The sequence below is a fragment of the Cydia fagiglandana genome, chromosome 17 (genome assembly GCF_963556715.1).
Source record: "Cydia fagiglandana chromosome 17, ilCydFagi1.1, whole genome shotgun sequence".
Lineage (NCBI taxonomy): Eukaryota > Metazoa > Arthropoda > Insecta > Lepidoptera > Tortricidae > Cydia > Cydia fagiglandana.
This window is the reverse complement of record NC_085948.1, coordinates 2410349-2428900: the sequence shown is the minus strand read 5'-3', so window position 1 is coordinate 2428900 and position 18552 is coordinate 2410349. Positions and strand designations below refer to the sequence as shown.

The following is an 18552-nucleotide window of genomic DNA, read 5'->3' as shown; positions in this document are numbered from 1 at the left end:
AAACTTATGATTCTTAACAAGAAAATCATCAAATGATTTACAGATAGCATGCTTTTTCATTAAATTTAGGTTTATTTTTAGATGTTTAACAATAACAAAGAATGGCAACATTAATTCTGAGTGAATGCAGGAAAGAGCTTGCCGATATTTCATCCATCTCCCTCGTAAATTCTCGATAGGCCAAAAAGATTGACAACAAAAGGCATTATTTTGAGGAACATTGTTGTTTCAAATGATTCTGTATAAATAAGTGTTGTGTCTTGGGAGCCTGTATTAGTGATTTACACCGTGGAGGAAAAAATATGAAGAGGCGGAATGCCGAAAGTGGCAAATTGCGGCGCCCTTTAAAGCGCACAAAAATCACCGAAGGAATGTACGGAAAGTGAGTGGATGTGGATTACGGCTGTTTTTCAGGGCTTTAGGACCATCTCTAGTAGTAATAATTCCAAAGCAGCTTCATATTCAGTGATGAAATATGTGAGAATGCGTGAAATATAAATTTAGTGTGGGTAGAGAGAACCATCTGTCTTGGGTCGTGGGAACGTCAACTCAACAAAAAAGCGAAAGAAATGAGTTTTATTTGTGTTTTTTTGTCGGTTTCTACCCGGCAAAAGTGGTTGCACAAATGTGCGGTGTGTTTCCCACATTTGTTTTATGTTGTTGCTGATCTTAGTACATCTGTAGTTATGTAGTGTTGTTTCTGGTGGTAAGGTAGAATGCACTATGTCGATGGTGAGGTACTTTCATTTGTTCCTTAAGCAATAATTAATAGTAACTGGTATCTAGCACCTGTGGCATGCTCTACAGACTATGTTACCATCAGAAGGCCCTTACCTTGTTTGCTATCAGGTGTGCAATTCTGAGTGTTTATTGATATCAAGCTCATTTCAGCATTACAAACACTATAGGCCTCTCCCGAAATTCTCCATCAACTTACATCTATTAATAGCTTCTTTCCACAAGGCTTAAGTTGTGTCTGAACCTGGTGTCTCAACTCTTATTTCTGGTTTTTGTCTTTTCTTTTTCTATCTCTTAGGCCTATATAGTATCAGTACCGTCTGAAGTCTGAGTCTGTATAGTACCGGGATAAGTGGCGTACACGAAGAGAGGCCTATGCTGAGCAGTGGGCGACTGAAGGCTAGAATGATGATGATGATGATGATGATCATATCATAGTCCTTTATGCCAATTTCCACCAATTCAAACATTTTCCAAAAAACGAAAGACAAAAAATCCTATTTAACTACCAATCCTGTTCACAATATCTCACGAGAAACAGTTGAGATATGAAAGCATTTTTGCCCAAGCTGATCCCTAATGCTCGGTCAATGATATGAAGAAACAGAACAGTGGTGTCTTAATTTAATACTAAAACCAACTCTTTGGGACTTGAATAACATAGTCAATGAAGATTTGTTCTGGTTATAAATACTGCAGGTGCTTCCAGGTTCCACCTGTAGTCTGCCGACATCCCGTTATGACTAGATAAACTAAAATCACCTATGTTTTCAGCTCGCTCCTGTATTTGAAGTTCGTGATGCTGTGGGCCACAGTGGTGCTGGCAGATTACATGCTGGAGTTCAGATTCGAGTTCCTCTGGCCATTCTGGATGATGCTCCGATCTGTTTATGACTCATTCAAATACCAGGGACTTGTGAGTACATGTTTATTTCAAACTAGATATAAACTATATAAGTTATTCATTTAGCATATAGTTATCAAACAGATGGCTAAGGGCATCTGCATCTTTCTTCTTCTTGTGTAATAAAAAATAAACATGGTGCAATATTGTGATTCAGGGATCTAACTAATAATCCAAACCATGTTAGTCTGTCCTAGTCTATTATACATATATATGTAGCATTTTATACAGAGTTTATTTAAAAAATCAGCTTAGCTTTTAAAATTTAAAGCTTAGCATAGATATTCGCCTTCTAAAACTTATGAGTAATATTTTAAATTCGATTAGCTAGACTCAAATTATTTCAATGTTAGTTTGCAATGGTTTAATAATTGTTAATGAGTTGTGTTCCAATCATATATTAGGCACATCCACAAAAAAAGAGCCATCGCGCGCGGAAATTGCCACCCGAAGCTGCTCGCACTGTATAGACGCGCCTGGTGCCTCTCACGAGATATCATGGCCGCGTGCGTGAGGCAAACGCGTTAGAGGCACCAGGCGTGTCCTGTATCATAGACCTCCAATACTTCAGAAAACATTCAGAGGTTGTATAAGAGAATACATCATCATCATCATCATCATCATCTCAGCCATAAGACGTCCACTGCTGAACATAGGCCTCCCCCTTGGACCTCCACTCGTACCGGTTGGTAGCGATCCGCATCCAGCGTCTTCCGGCGGCCTTAACAAGGTCGTCCGTCCATCTTGTGGGTGGAATGTAAGAGGATACATTAACAATTATAATACATTGTTGCAGGCATTCTCAGTATTCTTCATCTGCATAGCGCTCACGTCCGACATGATATGTTTCTTCTTCATACCGCTGCAATATATATTCTTCGCGGCCAGCACATATGTGTGGGTGCAATATGTATGGTATTCATGTAAGTGCTCTTTTTATATTTTAATTGTGGATGGTATATAAAGCTGTATTTGCCAAAGATAACACTTAAAATAAACTGGTCGTATTTTAGGGAAAATAATCCAACCCAAAAAACCTAAAGACTAACCCAAAGAAAATATGTCTATATATTCTATATTAAATCAAAATTATCAATTTTAATGTCAAATGTTACAGGATGGATTATTTTTGCTCAACTATGTCCAACTATTATTCTGATGAATTGAATTTGGTTGCTAGCTACACAAAATTATTTTACTTTTACGCATTATATAATCGTAATACTGTTATAGCTGGTCAAGCAAATCTTGTCAGTAAAAAAAGGCGCGAGAATCAAATTTTCTATGGGACGATATACCTTCGCGCCTACTTTTTTCAAATTTGCCGCCTTTTTCTACTGACAAGATCTGCTTGACCAAGTATAGTAATACTCAGCCCATAGAGCATAGTAGAAACACATTGAAAATTGGCCTATTCCCATCAAGAGCTCTGGCAGTACAGTGATTTAGGCATGCAACTTGCAAAATGTGACTTGGTTAAGTTCCATCACTACACCTAATAAACTGAGTTCCCGACAGCGTCTATCTGTCTGTATGTTCGCGATAAACTCAAAAACTTCTGAACAGATTCTTATGCGGTTTTCACCTATCAACAGAGTGATGTTTGAGGAAGGTTTAGGTGTATAGCTTGTTAAGGTTTTGTGTAACCCGTGCTAGTTAAACTCAAATCTCAGTTTATAATTCTCTAATTTATATGCCAAGCTTATTTGTATAGGCAACTAAAGCAAAACAGTGCCATTACATCATAAGTCAAAACTGTTTACGAGAAGTTACTAATAAAATTTACAGCTTCTCCGTATCTATTTCGAGATTTCGTGTTAAATGTGAAAATCCTTGGCATTGTGTAGTTTTTGGGCAAACATGTGGGAATCGGAAACAATATGCTATTGTTTCGAATGGACGCATGACTTAGACTTTTACTGCGTATGATACAGATTTCACTCTTTGTCTAGTCTTATCATTCGCGATCTAGTACTTTTTAATTTAGAACTTGTTTCGTTAAATATTTACTTACAGTTTTTGCAAATACCTACCTATTTCCGACCAGTACTTTAACCGGCTCCCAAAACGTTTCTACTCATTTGAATGTTTGTTACATTGTTAGCATAGATAAAACACCATATTTACCTTTTAGAACCTATAAACACTATTATTTATCTGTTGATATTTGTTGCAGTTGCAGAAAAAGGCATATGCCTGCCCACAGTAGTGGTGTGCTGCTTCCTAGTGTACGTAGAAGGAGCGCTCCGGTCGGAGCGGACAGTCAGCATGGAGCTGACGCGGCCGCTCGCGGCGCACTGCGTGGGCTACCCCGCCGTCACGCTCGGAGCGGGCGTCAAGGTTGGCTATGACTAGTGTGCGTAAAAGGAGCGCTCCGGTCGGAGCGGACAGTCAGCATGGAGCTGACGCGGCCGCTCGCGGCGCACTGTGTGGGCTACCCCGCCGTCACGCTCGGAGCGGGCGTCAAGGTTGGCTATGACTAGTGTACGTAAAAGGAGCGCTCCGGTCGGAGCGGACAGTCAGCATGGAGCTGACGCGGCCGCTCGCGGCGCACTGCGTGGGCTACCCCGCCGTCACGCTCGGAGCGGGCGTCAAGGTTGGCTATGACTAGTGTACGTAGAAGGAGCGCTCCGGTCGGAGCGGACAGTCAGCATGGAGCTGACGCGGCCGCTCGCGGCGCACTGCGTGGGCTACCCCGCCGTCACGCTCGGAGCGGGCGTCAAGGTTGGCTATGACTAGTGTACGTAGACGGAGCGCTCCGGTCGGAGCGGACAGTCAGCATGGAGCTGACGCGGCCCTCTCTCGTGTACGTGAAGTCAGCGTGGCTTAAATATAGTTAAGAGAAACATTGCTGTTGCTACGGTACCCTAGTGGAACGAGCTCATACCAAGTCTCTATCTCCACTCGCGCTCTTAATATCACTCCAGCTCATTCGGCATTCAGCTCCTCAACAGAACGTCTCATGTTCGCTTCCTGGTGGCTTCCAGTTGAGCAGGGCACGTGATGTTGTGATCTGGGCGGATAATGTCGGGTACATTATCCATCTCCATTTTCGCTTCGTGATTTCTTGCCCAAATGTCAGAATATATGTATAGTATATTTTTTAATAAACGTTTCCAAAAATACAAAACAATTTTAATAAAATAATGATTGTATGTTTTTTAGGCGCATATAACGCGAAGGCTGCGGCTGCGGCGGCAGCGTCAAGTGCGGCAGGAGAATGAATTCTACTTCCAGCTCATGAGAGACGCACTCCCTGAGAGCGCGCTGGAACAGGTAACACTACTGCCTCTAGGTTTGATGAGTTAAAATAGTCCACAAGCATTTATTAGTCCCTTTTTCAACTGTTTTATTGCTCATATAACCCAATTTTCATGAACAACGATGACTAGACGCCGCCCTCATCATCCTGTCCAGGCCGGTTTCGGCCTCGGCGACTGAGTTTGTACTGGCTAGTGAGAGCGACAATCGTGAGCTCTCAGGTGGCTGACGTAGCCTTTTTTTGCTGTAAATGTACGGCCACACTCACCGCAGGTTAGCACCCCGACAAATTTTTTTGTTTATGACCGCAGTACGGATATGATGGTCGTTCTTGTCAACGTGACAGCGTGATAAAACGGTGTCCGTCACTTTCTATCCCGCGGAATTAAACTGACAGTTATTTTATCTCGTGGATAAAGATGGATAAAGCTATCCATAATACGCCGGCAGGTGGTCGGGCCTTTAATTCATCACGCTTCGCCCTGACTATACCCTGTCCTAACTATGTTCAGGCCAACACTTTAAATTCTATCTTCCATAGAACCAGCCGTCCAAAGACGGCGCGCCGGCGGAGTGTGCGGCGCAGGCGGCGGCAGCGCAGGCGCCGGCGGCGACGGACGCGCGGCATCTCAACGGCTCGCTCAAGAAGCGGCAGCCGAACGGCACCGCCGACTCCGCGCTGCATGCCAAGGTAGGAAGGTATTCCGTACACAGAACCAGCTGTTCAAAGATAGCGACGGACGCGCGGCACTTCAAGGGCCCGTTCATTAAGCAGCTTAACGGCACCGCGCTGAATGCCTAGGTAGGAAGGTATTCTGTACACAGAACCAGCTGTTCAAAGACGGTGCGCCGGCGGAGTGTTTCTCTCAACGGCTCGCTCAAGAAGCGGCAGTCGAACGGCACCGTCCACCCCGCGCTGCATGCCAAGGTAGGAAGGTATTCCGTACACAGAACCGGCTGTTCTAAGATAAGTTAAAGGGTCCGTTGAATAAGTGGCTGAACGGTATCCCCGAGCTAGCGCTCGCGCTGTAGGTTGGAAGGAAGGTATTAAAACTAAAAGGACTTATAAGTATTACATATAAACTAAAAGTAAGCTGAAGAACTTTCACTACGTCACCGCATGAATGAAAAAATGAAAGTCGGGTTCATTCATTCTGGCTTACCATGTCCGACGTATTTTTAGGGTTCCGTACCCAAAGGGTAAAACGGGACCCTATTACTAAGACTTCGCTGTCCGTCCGTCCGTCCGTCCGTCTGTCACCAGGCTGTATCTCACGAACCGTGATAGCTAGACAGTTGAAATTTTCACAGATTATGTATTTCTGTTGCCGCTATAACAACAAATACTAAAAACAGAATAAAATAAAGATTTAAATGGGGCTCCCATACAACAAACGTGATTTTTGACCAAAGTTAAGCAACGTCGGGCGGGGTCAGTACTTGGATGGGTGACCGTTTTTTTTGCTTTTTTTTGTTTTTTGTTTTTTTGCATTGTGGTGCGGAACCCTTCGTGCGCGAGTCCGACTCGCACTTGCCCGGTTTTTTTGATTTATGAGACAATCATTTCGTGACTACCCTACATACATTCATACATCATTGGCTCAGTGACCCAAAGAGGATCTTGGCCTCTGACACAAGAGACCGCCATTCTGCCTTATTCTGCGCCACTTCACGCCAGTTGGGTATTCCGAGGGCGGACAGGTCTCTAAAACCCCTAAAAGTAAATATTGTATACAATCAAGTAAAAGCAAATAAAAGCAGATGCTCTGGCCAGCTGTCTCAGTCTATTAATTGCCAAATTGATTGATATACTAAGGGAACAGGCCCTTACTGAATGTGATGTACTAATGTTGTGTGTTTGTTTGTACAGTTAGATAAGGTAGAGAAGCCCGCGGCCAACGGGCGCGCGCACGCGCTCAGCAACGGGCAGGCTGGCATCGACGACGACCACAGTAAAGGTACAAGAAATTCTAGCAAAATTTATCTATTTACTAGCTTTTGCTCGCGACTTCGTCTGCGTGGAATTAGTGACAGCAGCTAAAGTTGGTATAGCGCCTGGATAATGCTAATAGCAATCATTCAATTCGCGCGTTGCTTACTTCAATTATTAGGCAATTCATTAACTCTTTCAATTCCACTCTCCTTTGCACTCTCTTCAGAGATGATTTCCGACATAAAAACTATCTTATGTCCTATCCCAGGGCTCAAACTATCTCTATACCAAATTTCAACTAAATCGGTTCAGCGGCTTAAGCGTGAAGAGGTAACAGACACACTTTCGGCCTTATAATATTAGTATGGATTTATTGAGATTGATGGCCAATCATGCCTGGAAATGTTTTCATTTTCGTATTAATAGGCTGCAAAACATCGTGTTGCACACGCACAAGCCGGCAATGAAATTACGTACAACATTGCTGGCCTCAAGCAATGTGACCTTGACCTTGACGCCATACATTGAGCTTGACTTTAGTTTGTTATTTTTTTAGGGTATTTCCACGCATTATTTGAAAGTTCCATATTTTCTAATGCATTTAATGCATTACATAATTATTTTTAAATAGCATTTTTGTAAGCGTTGTTAGACAATTAATTGTTAAATTTTTAACAGATTCACAAACCAATATTGCGAACCTGTTGTTTTTATCTTTTATATCCGAGATACATATATTCTTCTATTCTCCCTTTTTTATTTGTATATGTTATTTTGCTGTAACTCTTACTCAAATCATAATTTTTGCAGGTGGTACAAAACCGTCGAAGTGTGAAAAGAAAGAGGCCAGTACGTTAAAAGAAGAGAAGAAAAAGAGTAAAAATAAGGATAAGGATAGCAGCGATAGTCATAAGAGTACAGAACAGAGTAAGTTGTTTAGTTTATGGTTTTAATCGTGCTTTATATTGTTTAAACTACTATTCTAATACTATCGCCCATACTGTTAACAGTCCATCGGTAAACCTTATTACAAAAGGCATAAGGTCCGCCGATGGACAGTGTTTCTTTTTGTACATAAATGAAACAGTCAAGTCAGTACATCTTTCACTCTGATTTCTTTACTCGCTGTCTAAGTATCTTCATTATCTGATCCACCACTCACTTCAAACGGATTGTGACGTTCGTTTCTAGAAGTTTCATTTTTTGCTAATGTAGTATATACACAGTAATGTGAACCATAGTCATTTAACTTAAGGTCTTTTTAGGGTTCCGTACCCAAAGGGTAAAACGGGACCCTATTACTAAGACTCTGCTGTCCGTCCGTCTGTCACCAGACTGTATCTCATGAACCGTGATAGCAAGACAGTAAAAATTTTCTCAAATGATGTATTTCTGTTGCTGCTATAACAACAAATACTAAAAACAGAATAAAATACAGATTGAAGTGGGGCTCCCATACAGGAAACGTGATTTTTGACCGAAGTTAAGCAACGTCGGGCGGGGTCAGTACTTGGATGGGTGACCATTTTTTTTTGCCTTTTTTGCATTATGGTACGGAACCCTTCGTGCGCGTTTTCACTAATCTGATGACTTTGTTTCAGTAAAAGAACAAATAGTTAAAGAAAAAGAAGTGGAAAGTACAAAAGAAACGAGAAGTAACAAGGAGTGCAATAGCAGCAAGGAGAAAGAGAAGGCATTAGAAAAGGAGCGGGAGAGAGAAACGAGGGAGCGGGAAAAGGAACGCGAGAGGGAGAGAGAGCGAGAACGCGAATTGGTGCGTCTCTTAAATTTCTAGAATCGTATTTAGTCTGCAAAGATTATGCGCTGCGCTAGCAATGGATTTCCTTACAACATTGCCGGCCTAAAAATGCCTACCTCGGTGTAAAAAAGATTGCCAGCCTCGTATCAATGACCGCCCTCGCTACACTCGACCGTTTACAATTAAATTTAATTTAGTTTAATTTTTCTCCCTATTTTTACCTGGCCTCAGTAAAAATGTACAGTCGTAATTATGTAAATTATTTCTTAATAATCATATAAGTGAACCGTGACTTATTGTTTCAAACGGCATTTTTTTTATACCCTGCATTTTTCGCAGCGCGAAGCTCGCGAATACGCCGAAGAAATAAAGCGACTGAAAGCCGAGCTGGCAACGTCGCGCAACAACGAGGCGGAAGCACGGCGCGCGCTGGCCGCCGCCGCCGCCGCGGAGCGGCAACGTCGCGCCGAACACGCGCAGCTCAAGCAACAGCATCAAGCGTTGCAACATAAGTGAGTCAACTCTAGTGTTATTTAGTAACAATGCGACTGAAAGCCGAACTGGCAACGTCGCGCAATAGCGGAGCGGCAACGTCGCGTCTAACATGCGCATCATAAGTGAGTTTTTTAGACGTCTTTTGTAATTCGAGTGTATTTCAGGAGCCAAGTTTTCGAATTTTTGGTTTTCAAATTGTAATAATAAAGAACCCCCCGCAGAAAGTTTGCAGTTCTATTTTTTTGTCTCTAGTCAAACGGACAGAGTGAAAACCGGGTAGAAATCTAAAACTAAAAGACACAGAAAAACTAGTTGCCTCAACAACTCAATTTTTTTTTAATGCTGATTAACTCCGATGAATGGCCCTGACAATCGGCTGAAACTGTGTTTCAAATATGCAACCTCGCATGATCGTACAGTGATCGCCAACTTTTATCATGAAATTTCGACCCGTTGCTACGATCATACATTTTGTAATGATCAAAAAGTTGGCTAAGTTCTCGGTGAAATTTAAAAAAATACAATTTTTTTAATTCGATCGATTGACTCCCATGAAATACTAGCAGTGGGGAGACACTCCTGACTTCGGTCGAGCTTGGCTCCGTTCGGTTCAGCCTAGCTCCGAGTAATTATTAGGGTTGGCACCACTTTACTTCCTTTTGCGTGCACGACCACAGATAAGATAATAACTTGAATTTTGACAACCCTAAATTGCCGAAAGGGACAGTGCCATATATTAGAAAGGGATATCATGATTCGACCCTGAAACGCTGTCGAACTTCGGGTTTGTAGGAAGTGTAGTAGTACAGTCGCCATCAGATATATCGGAGCGGCCAAGGTGTTCACAATATCTGAACAAGCACTCTAACGGCTTGACAATAGAGGCGTGCTCAGATATTTATGAGCACCTTGGTCGCTCCGATATATATGATGGCGACTGTACTATTATTTCTTGTGCGATACTGACATAATGTTTGTTTCAGGATAGCGACGTGGCGCACGCACGAGCGCGCCACGCTGGAGCGGCGGCTCGGCGAGGAGCGGCGCGCGCGCACCGCCGCCGAGCACCAGCTGCAGCGCGCCAAGCGACAACCGCAACAGTAATTACATTCAATCCTCTCAATCTTTTTGTTTACTTTTAAATTAATATTATCTCTGAACCAGGCGTTTTTTAAAAAAAGTTTAAAGGACATTTTTCTCTCTAAATATGATCAGGAATACGCTGTTAAAATTTTTCGGTTTCCTCATGTTACACCGTGTATAAAAGCAGCAGCAGGCGTACCGCACCCGCACTTTCCCCGCCACCCTTAGTCGTCCCACCCCTTCGCCCCCGTACCCCGCAGGCGAGGACTCATTTAATCAATCAATCAATCAATCAATCAATTTATTTAATTCAGACCATGTCCATAGTGTTAGTATACATTCCCTTAATATTATGTTAGTACTTAAACCTATACAAAATTATAACAAAATTAATAAATTATAACAACTTATATACTAAGCCTCTGGAGCCCATATGTACATCGTCCCAGTGTTTCCAGAAGGCGCAAGCAGGTGACTCTAACACTAGGCGCAAGAGGCTGTTGGAACTGTCACGCACGCGACGCATCAGAGAGGCAGTTCTGTTGCGTATTATCGCACCGAAGCTGTCAGTGTGCGCCTCCGCGAACATTCCGGACGCGCTGCAAAAACGAGGCAGTCCCAACAGCATCCTGAACCCATTGTTGTACTGGACGCGCAGGGCATTGAGGGCTCTTTTAGTATAATTTGTCCACAGGCTGCACGTGTAAAGGGTCTGGCAAAACGCTTTAAATAGCGTTACTTTTTTTTTTTTTCTTTTTTTCAATCAATCAATCAATTTATTTAATTAAGCGGTCGGTCTATAATTATTTGTGACTTTCCACGGCCTAATGGCGGTCGGCGCCTACGCTGTTATTAACGACGCTCCGATACTAAATAAGGTGCTACGCGACGTAAGCTCCAACTGTCAAGGTACCTTACCTTGACAGTTGGTACCGGTAAAGCGTCACATTTTATCTTGAACGTCAAGAATCACAATAGTTAAATTCAAACATTTATTCTGCAGGAAGTCTCAAGGGCTCTTTCATACTATTGATGTAGAATAGTAGCTGTATACCCAAATAGGTGTGTCGTGCTTATTTTAGGAAAGCCGAGCTGCCTTGGCAATTGTCTCGCGAGACGGCGTCAAGACATGTGCGGAACTGTCTAAAATTAGTAACGCGAGCATTTTCCCTTTTTCTTTAAATAACGATGTTCAAAACTATTGGACCAATAACTTAAGGCTCCGTCACACAGGCGCGTTTTGTGGGCGGTGCGTGAGCGGGCGCTCCGTTTTTACATATAAAACGCTCACGCCCCGCCCGGAAAACGCACCTGTGTGACCGAACCTTTATAAAACTTAAATGGCGTCCACTTTATTGAATATGGAAAAAGATTTTACACCAACTTTTGTTTATTTTGCAGCAACAGTACAAGCAACAACAACAATCAGTCGGGCTGCGACAACGAGTGGTGCCGCGCGGCTATTCGTTGCGGAGAGGCCGAAGCATCGGCGCTCCGCCGCGAGCTAGCGAGAGCGAGACAGCACGCCACGGACCAGGTGATCTCTCTTTTTATTTTTCTATTGCTGTATAATAATATTTACTATATTGTTTTGTATGATACTTACTAATAACCCCAGTTTGGCCTGTTCTGACTGTGTCGACTGCAGAGCCAGGGCCTCGACCCGTATAGGGCCACGGCGACATTTTTGGTGGCCCATGAGGGGATCGAACCCGCGACCTTCGCGATGGAAACTACGACCCCCTATACTGAGCGGCCCGACATGGTCTTGGCAGATTTTTTTTTTTTGTTAAAACTAGTAAAAAAACATGATATTTGCGATCTCGGCCATGCACAGCCATCTCGCTCACGCTCAGTGAGAGAAGAATCCACGGGGAGCACGAACCCAGTTAACTGTGGCGGTTAGATTGACTAAACACGTTTAAGTGCCAGTTGCACCAACCAAATTTGACAGACTGATCATCGTCAGCCGGCGCGCCCCGCGCCTTTACTATGAAACTTTCCATACATAAAAATTTAGCGAACTCTTTAACGTTCGTAACAGTTTGGTGCAACCGACCCTAAATCATTCACTGCCAGGGGGCGTGGTGTAGGAACAAACTTGTATGACGGTGGACGCGCATGCGCGTCGGGGGCAGGGAACGTGTCAACGTCAGTTTTGTTCGCAGGCGCGGGCCCTGGAGTCGTGCTCGCCGGCGCCGGCTCCCCCCTCCCCCTCCCCCTCCCCCTCCTCCCCGCCGGAGGGCGGCGCGCGGCTGGCGGCGGCGTGCGCGGCGCTGTCCGAGCGCTCGGCGCACCTGCAGCGCGCGCTCAGCGCCGAGACCCGCGTCAAGCTGGACCTGCTGCAGGCGCTGGGCGACGCCAAGCGGCACATGCACATACAGGAGGGTATGTACTGATTACATCTCAAAATGGTACCGACTCTGCCCTGTCACGGTCGCCATGTGGCGGGGCGACGATTAAATAAAACACGTGTACCTATTTCTATTCGAGTCTATATTGTAACTGTTCTTACGAAGCGAGCTATTCTCTTTTTCCTGGCCATTATTATTACTTAAGCATAAAACCTTATATCTAAACTCAATAATAATGCTATGCACACCTCAGGTCCTCTATCAGGACGATTGAAATAAGACTGAATACATACCAACGAATGAATACTCGTATGTGCCGGCTTTCTGAGATATCGGTTTGAGATTTTTACCCCTAATAAAAAATTTGCTAGCATTATATAAATGGATCTGATTATTAATATCTAAAATATTACAATGGGGAATATAGATAGAATTCTGCTTGAAAACCGAGGCAGCATACTGGCACATTTCCCCTATATTAAATCGAGCTTTCTGTGATTTGATCAGCTAAAGAATTAAGAAAATATCACGGCCTATCAGAAAATATCAGATTGCAACAATACTGTAGAGCAAAGTCTATTTTTGACAAAGTCTATGTTTACTACTCCCAACATAAGTTAATCTAAAGATGCACTGGAAACTGCCATCTTACGACTTTAAGTCCAAAACTTAAATTGAACATTTAATTTATTCATAAAATGGCTGTGCAATTTGGCGGCTACCTCAATTCGTGCGTGGTCTACTCTGAGTGTGATTTTGTCTCGCAAGATAGATTAAAAATACATACATATAAGTTATATATATTTCTAAAGCAACTTGTTACTTAATTATTAGTGTACCTTAAGATTATTTTAGAGCGCAACCGCCAACAAACTGTCTCACAGTTTGACGAAACTTTAGATTGAATTTTTTATAAAATTTTCAATAAAAAAAAATTGCATCTAATCACAAAATTCTCTTCCAGGCTTAATATCCCGTCAAGAGAAAGAAATCGAAGAGCTAAAAGCTCAAATGCTGGCCGTGATGCCGACAGAGTTCGTGCAGGCCGCGGGCGCCGGCGTCAGCAAGCTGCGCCTCACGGACGGCTCCCCGCTCGACCCTAACGCCTCCGTGTACACGCCCAAGCAGCTGTGCTCGGATGCCTAAACTGGACTGGACCCAGTCAATGAGGAGGTTTGGTAATAATTCTCAATTGAAATTGGACTTGATATTTAGATCACAACGGTTAAACTCACTTGTATTTTTAGTCGCTATTGGCGACATGTTTCGACATCGGGGGTCATTCTTTCTTTAAGATTTTGCATTTTTTTTTTCTAGTTTTATTAAGCTTTGAGCACCTTGAGCGTTCCGATATATCTTAACTTCACTTACCCCTTAATCTGTTAAAACATTATCTGAACTAGAGTGTTATTAGTTTACATTAACCATTAAAAGACAGTTCTTTTATAAATGTTGACTAATTGATTTGATGGTTTTAAGTATTTGTTTTTGCATCCATACAAGGTATCATTTTAGGTAAAGATATTTTGGTCCAATTTCAAGTACTTGCTACACAAATGACGAGGGTATAAATTAGAAAAATCCATCTGAAATCCAAAAGTCCAAATATTAGTGGATCTGATGCTTTTAATTTATGTCCTAGTGGGAAGGAGAATTATAAACTAAGGCCTCATTGATTAAGATATAAAGAGCTAAGCATAAGTCAAGGTGAATTACCTTAGCGTTTTTAGAGGCAGCATATAATGTAATAAAAATAAACAACAGAATTTAACGACATTTAAAACACTTACGTTCTATGCCGAAATTCGTAATGTATGGACAATTTTTTTTTATTTGTTAAATTAAATATTACTTTAGTTATTTGTACAACAAGAGATCAAAGTTTGATATTTCTTCGAGTGCTTATTTTGAGTCCCGTGCAAGCGAAAGATTCTATAATAGATTCACGAGCGTAGCGAGTGAATCTAATTTAGAATCTTGATCGTAGTAAGGGATTCAAAAGCGCACGAGATGTAAATAACTTTGATCTCGTGTAGTACACAAAATTTTTCACCCTAAGCAGTGAGAACATACCTAGAGGGACAGAGATAATAGAACCCAAGTATATCGAACTTGTATTAGACCCCGCATTTTGAAATGACATTTGACTATAAAAGTCACTTGAATGACATTTTGTCTCACTCAGTGAGCAAAATGCGATTTTGCTCACTCATACTGTATCACTTAGTGAGCAAAATGCGATTTTGCTCACTGAGTGAGACAAAATGACTCAGTGAGCAAAATCGCATTTTGCTCACTCTTTTTAAGAAGCAAAGTTTTGTTCCTTGTTCGAGCTGCTGAGGTGAAAAATAAATTATTCTACTGCTGCCGACTACGCTGGGGTTATATTTAACTTGATCTGTGATTTAATATTATTGAATATAAAAGAGACATTTCTTATCCAATCTGTAATTTTACTAGCAACTGGCAAAGTAGTTTAGGCACGATAATTTATTTAATAATCCATCAAACAGCTAACTATACAGATCCCACCAAAGTGCTGACGAACTCAATATAATTCTAACAAATTAAAGATCTAAATAAGGTATCTATCATAAATGCCATGTTATTTTAAACAAAGAAAATTCAACCATTTCACAGTGGCTCAGGATTCAAAGAATAATTTACATTTTTATTAATGGCACGTGGCCTAGGTATTTTTGAAAACAATAAAGGTTCACCATTTTCTGTACTAATATTTCGTCAACTATACGGTATTAATTCGTCTTTCTCTTGAGGGTCAACGCCGCATAATAAAGTGATAGGAAATGTTTCTAAAATCCTCTAATATTATCTATCCAAAAATGAAATTGTCAGACGGAAATCATGAAATTACTTAATTTATTTTAAATAATCGATTAACATCACAATTTTATCAAGAAAAAGTATGTCTGTCAACTCCATTGGTTAGCTCTTTAATACTATTGATGGTGAAAATATTTGCGTTCGTCCTATTCCTTTTAAAGCAATACAATAGACTGGTTTCGTCATATTAAAACCTCCATTTTAACAAGCATTTTACTGGCATTTAATCGAACAATCGTAGTTATTTTTGAACGCAAACTATTTTTATTCTCGATAGACATAGCTTGCATCTAGCGTGACTTTAGACATCCATTCTGGTAAAGGGTCTAATGTAAAACAAGTATCTTGGTATGCAGAGCTATTCTTTATGGCGGGAAGAGCTTGACGCCTTTGACAGAGACTGGTGGGAGACTTCAGGGGATAGGGATACGTGGAGAAATAAGAGGGAGGCCTTTGCCCAACAGTGGGGCAATATAGGCTCTTAATAATAATAATAAAGGCCAGAGTACACCGGATGTGTGTGCGTAGACGTGCATGTGCTCGTGCGCAGAAATGTTGGAACCGTGCACGCACGCGTCACGCAAGCAGTGTGCCTTTTCTCTTAAGAATCTGTATATTACAACACGAACTTACGAACTTGTTGTTTCCATGCCATTCGACCATTCATATACTAAAATCAATTATTTTCTAACTTTGAAAGATTTTAAGCCTGCTTCAGTTATTTTTCATAGAAATAACAAACAATCCAACATAGCATTGTTTTATTCTTGCTGTATATGAAAATCCGTATAGTAGGCTAAAAATGTGGAGATTACAAGTGAGGAAATATGGTTTTTACAAGGATGAAATAATGTAGATGAAGACAAGGTTATGCCATAAAGAATAGCGCTGTCATGTCTAGATACCAGGCTTTCAACATTACGCTGGCATTGTAAAACGCTGGTTTTTGTATGGGCGTTTTGTGATCTCATTTTTTGTTCTCTTATTTAATTAACGTTTTGATATTTTTTCTTAATTTATTAGTTATTTAAAAAGAGGTTTTCTGTTTGAAAATGTCCATACAAACATCGGTACAACCGGATCTAACTGAAATATACGAGTATGTTAGTTTTGTAACCGTGTATGTCGATACGATAATAGCAGAGCGTTTATTTTTTCATCAATGAAATATTTGGATTCATAAAAGCTGTCTTGTGATCGAAACGCAAATCTGCGATAAAAAATAACTGTGTTTATGGTGTAACACAGAAATGCGTTTCGATGTAGATCTCAGCTTATTGGCCCCTCCAAACTTCACCGATAATCGCATGCGATTTGCAATAGAGAGGGCCTACCGCGAACCACGTTCGACCTGTTGCCTCCCTGTCACACTTACGTGCGAATTTACAAGTGCGACAGAGAGGCAACGCGTAGAACGTGGTTCGCGGTAGACCCTCAGATTGATTCACGAAAGCTGGCACGAATGGAATGAACGAATGTCACACCTGTATCGGTATACAGTCAGAGCCACCATTTTATTGATTAATGTGATACACTCAATATTTCCATTCACTCATTCATTCCATTCGTGGCAGCTCTTGTGAATCCACCACATTTGCATTTGGCGGCATTTGGTCGATCGATAGAATTCGTCCTACTTATGCCGGCTACACACGTAACTATAAATCGTAGCGATTAATCTGTGCAGTCCGATTTGCGCAGTTTTATCTATCGTGTGTATGACAAATCGTTGTCGATTATATTAACGATTTGTCATACACACGGTAGATAAAACTGCGCAAATCGGACTGCACAGTTTAATAGCTACGATTTATAGTTAACGTGTGTAGCCGGGGTTAACCAGCAATTATATAAAATCGCATGCGATTTATTGCAACGTCTGTAGAAGCCTTAACGGTTTTTCCGCCCGGAGCGACGTAAATGTAATTTTAGAACCGTATTGCTCTATTGGTGTACTTTTGATCTCTAAATGCATAATTTAAAACAGTATTTGCTGCAGTGGACGTGCTCTTTAAATTTATGTGATAAATTGTACAAAACGAGATCTGATTCGAGTCTCCCTTCTTGTGTAGTTTTTATTGACGTTTAGAATAGCGAATACATTGTGACGCTATTTGGGGTTATTAAGCGTAGAAACGCGATTGATCATACGCTATAACTTGTCATAAGATATTTTAAATCAATAGTTTACGCCGTATTAACAAACAACCAAATGCTTTTGGTCAGGGAACGCCACAAATAATAATATTCTACCTAGTTCACAGTGTACGTAACTGTACGAAAATAGGTGTTTTTATGAAACTCGCTTTCAGTTCGTTTTATAAACTCACACTCGTATTTTAAAGCCTTTATTTATACAGCAGTCACATTAAACTCCTATTATGATGCAGATTCGTATGACCAGTTGCGTTTCATCCACCTTAAAACCCGTATCTTGTTGGATTTCGACTTTAGTTGTAGGACCATGTCACGACTGACCCTGTTATGCGGTTCACGCCGCAATTTCATCTAACTTTTGCAGACGGCAGCTCTAACATTGTCATAACAAATTTGGGAACAAATCAAATCACTTATTCTTTAATATATGACATCTCTTTCAGTTTATAATTGTCATAAAATGTCATATGATATGTAGGTACCTATAGTTCGTAGCTTTGTAACAGAGCCCGGCGGCTAATCCTATTGTCTATTGTTAAGTAAAACCGCACGTGCTACTTACCTGCAAAAAAGGGTCATACTTATTCTATTTGGCACCTGGGCGCGGGCTAGTCCAACGCTCAAAAAACCAGTGTAGGTGCGCTCTCCGATAACGCGCTTTTGTTACGCATCTCGATGACACATTTTAGACTGGTTCTGTAGTGTTCGACTCGCCGGCACTCGGTAACCGAAGTACGCAGGTTTTTATGCAGGTGGTTGTGGCACGTGGCACGAGCGGTTTTACTTAACAATAGACAATAGGATTAGCTCGGGCTCTATTAGAAACCTACGATTTATACAGATGTAGTGCATAATTATTTTCCATCGTTTTTTCACGGAAACGTACAAACCTGTCTTGCTATTTCAGTCACACTACAAAAAGTACTTAGGTTGACTGAGTAGCATGACCAATACGAATGTTTCCGAGAAAATACGATGGAAAACAATTATGCACTACATCTTTAGTAAGACACCAATTAACACA

At 41.5% G+C, this 18552-nt stretch overlaps 2 protein-coding genes across 3 annotated transcripts in view; both read left to right on the top strand.

The window, feature by feature from the left end:
* The window catches only part of LOC134672787 (tRNA (adenine(58)-N(1))-methyltransferase non-catalytic subunit TRM6), a 193673-nt gene that overhangs the window by 36742 nt on the left and 138379 nt on the right, over window positions 1-18552 (top strand). Inside the window, exon 3 of one of the 2 annotated variants that reach the window (XM_063530731.1) lies at window positions 16194-16204. The exons of the other annotated variant lie outside the window; for it this stretch is intronic. The gene's annotated coding sequence lies outside the window, so the exon portion shown is untranslated. Of the gene's footprint in view, window positions 1-16193; window positions 16205-18552 lie in introns of those variants that run through there. 2 annotated transcript variants of the gene reach the window in all.
* On the top strand, window positions 138-16171 carry LOC134672809 (macoilin-2). Its single transcript, XM_063530769.1, has 14 exons — window positions 138-382; window positions 1513-1654; window positions 2439-2565; window positions 3819-3982; window positions 4808-4918; window positions 5445-5594; window positions 6774-6861; window positions 7647-7763; window positions 8438-8610; window positions 8935-9107; window positions 10074-10190; window positions 11575-11710; window positions 12342-12561; window positions 13492-16171. The coding sequence occupies exons 1-14, from the start codon at window positions 303-305 to the stop codon at window positions 13671-13673; spliced, it is 1980 nt and encodes a 659-aa protein (XP_063386839.1). The 5' UTR covers window positions 138-302; the 3' UTR covers window positions 13674-16171.